At 35.8% G+C, this 9,658-nt stretch overlaps 1 protein-coding gene across 1 annotated transcript; it reads left to right on the forward strand.

The window, feature by feature from the left end:
• The first annotated feature begins 7,426 nt into the window (after nt 1-7,426).
• LOC114710251 (olfactory receptor 478-like) lies at nt 7,427-8,372 on the forward strand. Its single transcript, XM_028894351.1, is given in 2 exon segments — nt 7,427-7,849; nt 7,851-8,372. Coding segments are annotated over 2 exon segments (945 nt in total).
• The last annotated feature ends 1,286 nt before the right edge of the window (nt 8,373-9,658 follow it).

A 9,658-nucleotide genomic window follows, 5' to 3' on the forward strand; every position in this document is an offset into this window, starting at 1 on the left:
TGACAATGCTCCAGCATATGTCTCTGGTAAAATGAAACAGTTTTTTTTTTTTGCTTATTACAATATAAAGCATGTTACAGGTATACCACACAATCCTATAGGCCAAGCAGTCATAGAAAGATCAAATCAAACTCCAAAGGCTATGCTAAATAAACAGAAAGAGGTAAAAAAAAATCCCCAGAAATATATTACATAATGCTTTATTAACTTTGAATTTTCTCAATGATAATGAGAAAGGAACAACAGCTACAGGGATACATTGGATAATAGAAAAATTACAGAATTAAATCAGCCTATATACTTTAAAGATGTGCTGACCTCAGAATGGAAACCAGGATATGTATTATGTTGGGTGCGAGGTTTTGCTTTTGTTTCTACAAGAGAAGACGAGCTATGAATACCATTAAAATTGATAAAGGTTTAATTTGAACAAGAGAGACCTTTTAATTAGAAGAGGTGATAGTTCATCAACCAGCAAGACCATTCAATTTAAATTAACTTATACAATTAACTAATGTTTTTCATTTGGTCAGATAAAACTTGCCAAAATCCCCAAAAGTTAGGGTTAGGGAGAATGAAATCTAAGGAATCTGAAGAACACTGGACAAATGAGACATCTGAAGAAAAAGGACAAATCATCCAAAAAAAATGTCCCATGAAAAAGATTTTCTGTAGTGAAACATGACAATGCCTAACAGCAACATAGAACTCTCCAAAAAGATGATGGGACCCCACAATGATGACTCCATCAGGACAATGATAATAACACTAAGCTGACAAACTCCACCCAAAGATCGGTTTTGGACTACAAACTGATGAGAATGATTTTGAGATGGCTAAGATGATCCAGATTCATAGACTACTTGAGCAAGGACTTGAGACAAGCCCTGCACTTTCCCATTATACAGATACCGGACAAGTGATATAGCTAACTCTCCCAGGACTTGAAAATTAACCCACAAATTTTCTTTTCAGAATTTCCTAAATATGCCTTCACCCCAAGACAGTAGGAAGTAATTTTAAGAACATGATGCCCACATTCTCAATAGGTGAGGTGGGTGGTTCCTGGTTATTCAATGGGTTATGGATAGTTGTCATTGTTTAGGATGGTTGTTTACAAGTTGTTAGTTAATAATGATAAGGAGAAAAGCTAAACAAAGGAGATTAGATTCTAGGTTCTTGTTTTAAAAAAAGAAAAGAAAAAGAAAAAAGAGGATATGGAAATAAAATAAAAGGTAGATTACTGAATCTATTCTGAAAAGAAAAAAAGAGGATATAGATATGATAAGACAAAAGGTAGATTATTGAATCTACTCTGAAAAGAAAAAAAGATATAGAAATGATGGATAAAGGATAGATTATTGAATCTACTCTGAAAAGAGAAAATGGGGGATATGGATAGGATAAGATTGAAAAGTAGATTATTGAATCTACTTTTAAAAGGTAACTACTAGTTTTAAATAGTTTACATGGGGTTGGATTTTTGTATATTGAATACAAATTATTTATATTGACACAAATTTGAAATTGATTTTGTTAGAAAATACTGCACATATATTTCTAATCTTGTTCAAGGTATTGTACCTATACAGTTCATTTAACAATGTAATGCAAATTAATAGTCCTTGAAAGTTATTATTGCCAACTAATTAAGATATAAAAAATGCAAGTTAGTATTTAGTCACCTATTACAATCGAACTTGTAGTCATATTAGGTATGTTTTCAAGGTCAAACAGAGATATATTTTAGATATACAGGTCATCTTCAAACACTTCAGAGATCTACAGAATATGGTATTTAAGATGTTTTAATAGCATAGATTCTTTTTTATGACTATGAGACGTGTCCGCTCCTGGAAGCACCAATATACTTCAGAGAAGATGGTGGGCATTGAAGAAACTCCATACAGAGTTTATTTTCATTGTGGCAAGTTAGCCACTGGGCAATAAAGTGCCCTTACCTCAACTGCTGACCATAAGCTGTGCAAAATGGACAAGCAGGACACAAAAGAAAGGACTGCTGAACCATGCCAAGACAAGGTAGAAAGGCCCTTTAGAAAATCCTGCTTCACAGATGAGTGCATCAGATATGCCTGGCCTGTAGGCCAAAGACGGATGCCCCAACGTTACATAGAAATCTTGGGTAACTGTCTAGGCAGCCAGCTGTTTCTGTCATTTCTCACATTTTTTTGGAAGTCGCTTGTTTGCACTTCCTGCTTACTTATGCAATATTATTTCCTTCTCAAGTCTCTGATGGAGTTGAAGATTAGATAGCTATAGTTATGGTTTTCCTTGTTAAAATTCAGAAAAGAAAGTCACTAAAGAGGTGTAAAGTGTATAAGTTTGAAAGACATCAAAAGACATTTTTGGTTGGTTAGGATAAACATGAATTAGGTACAACACTTGAGACTCACAAAAATGGATAGATAATGGAGTATTTTCTCTGAATTTGTCAAATGTTAACAGACTAGACATTGTTAATGTAATTCTTGACTATATGTTGTATATACTTGTTGTACTTATTGTATATAGTTTTTCTTATATTAGTTATAACCTTCTTTTATTATTTTAAAGGGGATTAGTTATAACCTTCTTTTATTATGTGGTGATATATTGTATATTGTATACCCTAATAAAGCTTGCCTGAAGATCAGAGGATAGAGCCAGCCACTAGATTAGACAGAGGCCAGACAGTGGTGGACACACCCTTAATCCTATCATTTGGGAGGCAGAGATCAGTCTGAATCTCTGTGAGTTCAAGATCACACTGGAAATAGAGCCAGGCAGTGGTGGCACACACCTTTAAGCCCAGTACTGGGAAGCACACATGCCTTTAATCCCAGGAAATGACACCTAGGCAGTGAAAGATATATAAGGCATGAGGAAACAGGAACTCATTCTTGACTGAGGATTTCATAGGGATAAGAGCTAGTGGCTGGCTGTTCTGCTTCTCTCATCTTTCAGCTTTCACCCTGATATCTGGCTCCGGGTTTTTTAATTATAAGACCATCTAAGATTTGAACAACACTCTGGTACTTTTATTATGAAATGAAGTTGGAGGCTTTTTTTTACATTTTATTTTATTTTTCCACTTTTCTTTATTAAGAAATTTTCTACTCACTCTACATACCACCCATAGATCCCACCTCCTCCCCCCAAGTCCAAGTGGATCAAAGTCCTCAACATAAATCCAGTTACACTGAACTTGATAGAAGAGAAAGTAAGAAGTAGTCTTGAATGCATTGGCACAGGAGACCACTTCCTAAATATAACACCAGTAGCACAGACACTGAGAGCAATAATTAATAAATGGGACCTCCTGAAACTGAGAAGCTTTTGTAAAGCAAAGGACACAGTCAATAAGACAAAATGGCAGTCTACAGAATGAGAAAAGAAGTTGGAGTTTATCAAAGGTTTATTCTATATCTAATGTGTGGTTTCTATCCTTTAGCTTATTTATGCAAAAGGCTACATTTATTGATTTACATATGTTGAAACATCCCTACATATCAATGATTATCCAATTGACCAAGGTGGATGATAATCTATTTAATATGTTCTTAAGTTTGATTTGCAAGTGGGTTTTTTTTTTGAGAATTTTTGTATCTGTGTTCATCAGAGATACTGGTCCATAATTTTCTTTTTGTTAGGTCTTTACTTGAGTTGGTCAGGATAATATTGGCTCCATAAAAAGAATTTGGGAATATTTCTTCATTTTCTCCTTTATAAAATAAGAAAAAAATAACAGCATTATCTCAAATAATTTGATGGTGTATATTAAAGCCTTGGTAAAACAAGAACAAGCCAAACCAAAATTGGTATATGAAAGATAATCGAGATCAAGTGAGGAATTAATGAAATGGAAATTAAAAAGCAATAAAAAGAACTAATGAAACAAAGAATTAGTTCTTCAAAAGGATAAACAAAATAGATTTTTATCAAAGTAACCAAAATAGGGTGAGAAAATTCAACTTAATAAAATTAGAGAAGAAAAGAGAGACATTATAATGGATAGCAATGAAATTCAGAAACTAGAAGGAAGAACCTTAAAAACTTACATTCCCTTTAATCCCAGCACTCAGGAGGCAGAGACAGGTGAATCTCTGTGAGTTCGAGGCCAGCCTGGTCTATAGAGTGAGATCCAGGATAGGCACCAAAGCTACACAGAGAAACCCTGTCTCCGGGAAAAAAAAAAAAAAAAACAAAAAACTTACATTTCATTTAACTGGAAAATCAAAAAGGAATGGATTGATTTCTAGGTGACTATGATATATAAAATGTAAAATAAGATACATTAACAATTATGCAAAGAGCAACAAAAGCAACAAAATTTGTAGTCAATAGGTTGCCGGACCATTGTTTGTGTTCCTTATGTGAGACAGTCAATTACCTGGAATTAGTTGGCGGAAATAAAATGAGTAAATTTAAAGTGATTTATTAATTAACTGTCATGTACAAAGGCATCCCAAACATAGGAAAATCAATTAAGACAGTGATTACAATGAAGAAATGGAGTGAAGTGTATATAGTTTAAAGGAATTTAGGGACCAAGATCAAGTGGGCTTGTCCCTGGCAAATACCTAAGCAGTCAGTCAGCTTCCTAAGTAATGGCCAATGATGATAGGTGTGGTCAGTTTTAAAGATCTGGGCCTAAAAACTGGAGTGGGGAGAACAGAAGCAACGTTGGAACTTCAGGTCATTCCTGGGGCATTTAAATCCTGGCGACAGTAATAGTTCAGTTTCTGTACTGTACATGTAAATTCACAGTGACTGTGCAAGCTCAAGCCAGACAAAATCCCAGTATGGACAGGGAAGACTGATGTGGATTCCTGCCTCTTGCTGAAGTCTATTGGAAATTGTTAGCTACTGAGAGGAGAGCCAATTTTCTTTAAGAATCTATACACAAATAGATTCCCACACAAGCATAATTTTATGGGAAACATAAATTGGCTTGAAGGATTTTTTAAAAATGGGAATATAGGAGGAGGGTGTTGCCTTGTGCAGCCTTGGTGCAGTGGGGAGGGGCTTTTACCTGCCTCATCTGAATGTACCAGTCTCTGCTGACTCCCCATGGGAGACCTTGACTCGGAGGAGGTAGGAATGGGAGATGGGTTGGGGGTAAAGCTGGGGGGTGGGAAGAGGAAAGTGGGGGGATATGTGGTTGGTATGTAAAAAGAATAGAAAATTTCTTAATAAAATAAAAAAGGAAGAAGGTGTTGATATGGGAGGAGTTGGGGTGAATATGATCAAAATATATTATATAAAATTCTCAAAAAAATAATGAAAATAATTATTTTTAAAAGTTAAAAATAGCAAATGAAAGAAAGCCAATGTTATCCTTTTGTATATGCAGCTGAGTACTCATTAATCTGAAATACTAATATACACATAAAACTATTAGTGTGCCAGATAATTATTATATTCTTATAATTAACAAACGAAAGTGCACTTGTACTTACACAAAAATAAGAATGAGAATTGATGGGATCCTTGAAGATTATTTGCATTTGTGTGAAACAAACTAGTCAATAGTCACTAGAGAATGTGATAATAATCCCTGGTGTGTTCCAAGTCACATTTGACTCTCTAAACTCATCAGAGAGGTCTTCTAATGAAAACAACAATAAAAGACAGCTTAGACATGTATAATCATAACTTTGGGTTTCTGTCTGAACTGATTCTCATTTTTTTGAGGTAAGATTTAGGCTTTTGTGAATAAATCTGGTTTATGAATTTCGCTTTGCTGTTTGACAATATGTATATGTACTCTTCAAAATTGTGTCCACAAACTGTCATTTAGAAATAGAGTAGACATAATCAAGCAATCAGCATCTTTGACTGAGTTAAATTAAGTTTTCTTGAAATTAACTAGAATTAAATTATTATTTAAATAGGCATAATTCAGTTTACCAATAGTCCTCATTTATATGACTATACTTCCAGAATTCTACACAAGTTTAACCACATCTAAACTTAGCACTCAAACATAATGTTAAAAAAAATTTAGTCTTTGAAATGATTTGAGATCCCTATACCAAAATATCTTCTGGAAAGACCTACTTTGTGTATTATTGAATCCCCTACATTGTAAACACTAGACACTTTGGATAATGACTAAGATATAAAGGCAAAAATCTTGGGAGGTGAGTCAACCTGGCCCCCAGCTACATGAACCTTAGTCCACTTTTTAATTGTGTGGTACCAAAATGTATTCACTAGCACACTATGCTGAAACTCATATTAAGTCAACATGCTGCAATTAGAGAATATTGTTATGTTAGGAAAAGATTTTATGCAGATAAACAACATCAACAGTACTGTTCTAAATATTCCTATAATTTTGCATAATGATTAGATTGATATTTCAAATGGGCAAGTAAAATAATAACTTAATTGTTATTATTTAGAATGGTAACTTTATAAAAAGACTTAATTTCAAATTTCTTTTTGTTTCTTCATTGTCCTTTCGATAAGATTGTAGAGTTTTGTTGATTTTCTTAAATATTTTGACAGACATTGGGAAACTATGCAAATAACTAGGGACCTTTTTATACATTGGCCATTAGAACTGAAAATTTAATCTATTTTCTTTCTGTTTACAAGAATATCCAACTCCATTGTAACTACTAATTAATTTCACATGAGGAATAGTTACAACAAAAAGAATAAACTAAATTCACCCTGGAGATTCATTTTCTGATTTCATTACTACATAGACAATCTTAGGTAAGTTACTGGACATTTTCCCACTTAGCTTCCTCATCAATAAACTGGTAATAACAAAAGTACTTAAATAATTTCATGGATATTTGAATAGACTCAGATGTAAAATGGTAATTCTGTGCCCATCATCTAGTAAACATGGCATAAATGTTAGCTGCTAGTCAGGCTCCAGTGTCCCATCCAAGACACACACATTTTTGCTATACCAAGATAGTTAGATATGCTCAAAAGCTTCATATTTTAATCCTTGCATTATTTAAAAGCATATTTATAAAAAAAAACCACAGTGCTTGAAGCATGTCTCCTATTGTTTCAGCTAAAGTTTTTAAACTATAGAGATTCATTACACATAAGCACATAAACATTGGGACACAATTCTTTTTTTTTTTTTTTTGGTTTTTCGAGACAGGGTTTCTCTGTGTAGCTTTGCACCTTTCCTGGAGCTCACTTGGTAGCCCAGGCTGGCCTCGAACTCACAGAGATCCGCCTGGCTCTGCCTCCCGAGTGCTGGGATTAAAGGCGTGCGCCACCAACGCCCGGCGGGACACAATTCTTAGTACAAAATGAAATTATAAGTTTCAGTTTTAATAATGTATTTGTTTATAAAACTTCCATCTATGAACTAATGAGAATGGTTTATTTATATATCCCTTCCTGTAATGTCTCCATCACAGCCTGGATCTGGCAGCAGCTACACTGTCCCATGGCTTTCCTAGAAGATGGGAACCACACTGCAGTGACAGAGTTCATTTTATTGGGCTTAACAGATGACCCAGTCCTTAGAGTTGTCCTCTTCATCATTATCCTGTGCATCTACCTGGTGACCTTGTCTGGGAACCTCAGCACCATCCTCCTCATCAGAGTCTCTTCCCAGCTCCATCACCCCATGTACTTTTTTCTGAGCCACTTGGCTTTTGCTGACATAGGCTACTCATCTTCTGTCACACCCAACATGCTTGTCAACTTCCTGGTGGAGAGAAATACCATCTCCTACTTTGGATGTGCCATTCAGCTTGGTTCAGTTGTCTTCTTTGGATCATCTGAGTGCTTCATTCTGGCTGCCATGGCGTATGATCGCTTCATGGCAATCTGCAACCCACTGCTTTATTCAACCAAAATGTCCACAAAAAATCTGTGTCCAGTTGCTCCTAGTTGCTTACATAGGTGGTTTTCTTAACACTTGGTCTTTTACTGCATGTTTCTATTCACTAGTCTTCTGTGGATCCAATGGAGTCAATCACTTTTTCTGTGATTTTGCTCCATTGGTAGAACTGTCCTGTTCTGATGTCAGTGTCTCTGCAGTTGTTCCCTCATTCACAGCTGGCTCCATCATTGTGGTGACAGTGTTTGTCATAGCTATTTCCTACATCTACATCCTCATCACCATCCTGAAGATGCGCTCCACTGAGGGCCGCCACAAGGCCTTCTCCACCTGCACCTCCCACCTCACTGCAGTCACTCTCTTCTATGGCACCATCACATTCATCTATGTGATGCCCAAGTCCAGCTACTCCACAGATCAAAACAAGGTGGTATCTGTGTTCTACATGGTGGTGATCCCCATGTTGAACCCCCTCATCTACAGCCTCAGGAATAATGAGATTAAGGGTGCTGTGAAGAGACAGATAAGCAGGAAAATATTTTCTTAGAGACATCTGTTATTCTTTCTTTTTTTTTTTGTTTGTTTTGTTTTGTTTTGTTTTTTCAAGACAGGGTTTCTCTGTGTAGCTTTGCGCCTTTTCCTGGAACTCACTTGGTAGTCCAGGCTGGCCTCGAACTCACAGAGATCCACCTGGCTCTGCCTCCCGAGTGCTGGGATTAAAGGCGTGCGCCACCACCGCCCGGCAACATCTGTTATTCTTTGGGATGTAATAATACACACAAACTCTAAGATTAAATCTTTTTTCTTTTGAAGCCTTAAATATGCCGACATTCTTCACTGCCTCAAAACTGCTTCACATGTAGTAACTCTGCCTGCAGTGTGCTTTTCTCTTCCCCTTAAGAAATATCAAGTCACAGAAATTAACACATCCATCATCTCACTTCTTTTTGTGTTAGAAATATTTGCAACCTACTCTTCAAGCAAATTTATAGCATACAATAAAATATGATTATCTTTTGCTGTTCAATAGGTGGCCAAACATTCATTTTATATAGTTACAGCTTTGTCCTCTTTGGCCTGTGTATCCCATTGTCTACATCTCCTGCCTGATGACCAACAGTGTGATCTTTCTGTGAGTTTGAACTTTAAAAAATTTCACATGTAACTGAGATTCTGAAATGGTTTTTCTTTCTGCATATGGATTATTTTCAATAGCACAAACAACTCAAATTACATCCATATTGCTGCAGGTAAAAAGAAATTCTATTGAGACTGAATAAGCTTGTGTGTGTGTGTGTGTGTGTGTGTGTGTGTGTGTGTGTGTGTGTTTATGCTCTAATTTCTTTATACATTTATCAATTACAGTTACTTAAGTTGCTTCTACATCTTAACTCTCTTGAATAAAACTGATGTGGTAAATGAGATAACCTCATGAGTAGCTAACTTAATTTCATTTGGATGTATACCCATAAAAGGAATTGCTATGTCACATTTCTAGGACACTTTATTTGTTCTACTTTTGCTTTTTAAAACTTCCATACAGTTCACATAATGACAGTACCTATTGTGTGTACAGAACAGTGTACAGGGGCTTTGTTTTCCCTGCCTTCTCTCACCAACACTTGTTGTCATTTGTCACTTCTTTGGTGTGTCAAAATCAATGTCCACTTTCACACTTATAAAAGAAGTACAAAACAGCACCATTGATCAAATTCCAGCTCCCTTTTCCAATGCCTCTTTGGACAGGAGAAGAAAGTATGAGAAAGTGAACAACAAGAGCATGTTCTCACTGAGTGCTGTAGTCTGAAGCAGCTCCTGGGAGTGAGGAAGAGT

The sequence above is a fragment of the Peromyscus leucopus genome, chromosome 1 (assembly GCF_004664715.2).
Source record: "Peromyscus leucopus breed LL Stock chromosome 1, UCI_PerLeu_2.1, whole genome shotgun sequence".
Taxonomy (NCBI): Eukaryota; Metazoa; Chordata; class Mammalia; order Rodentia; family Cricetidae; genus Peromyscus; species Peromyscus leucopus.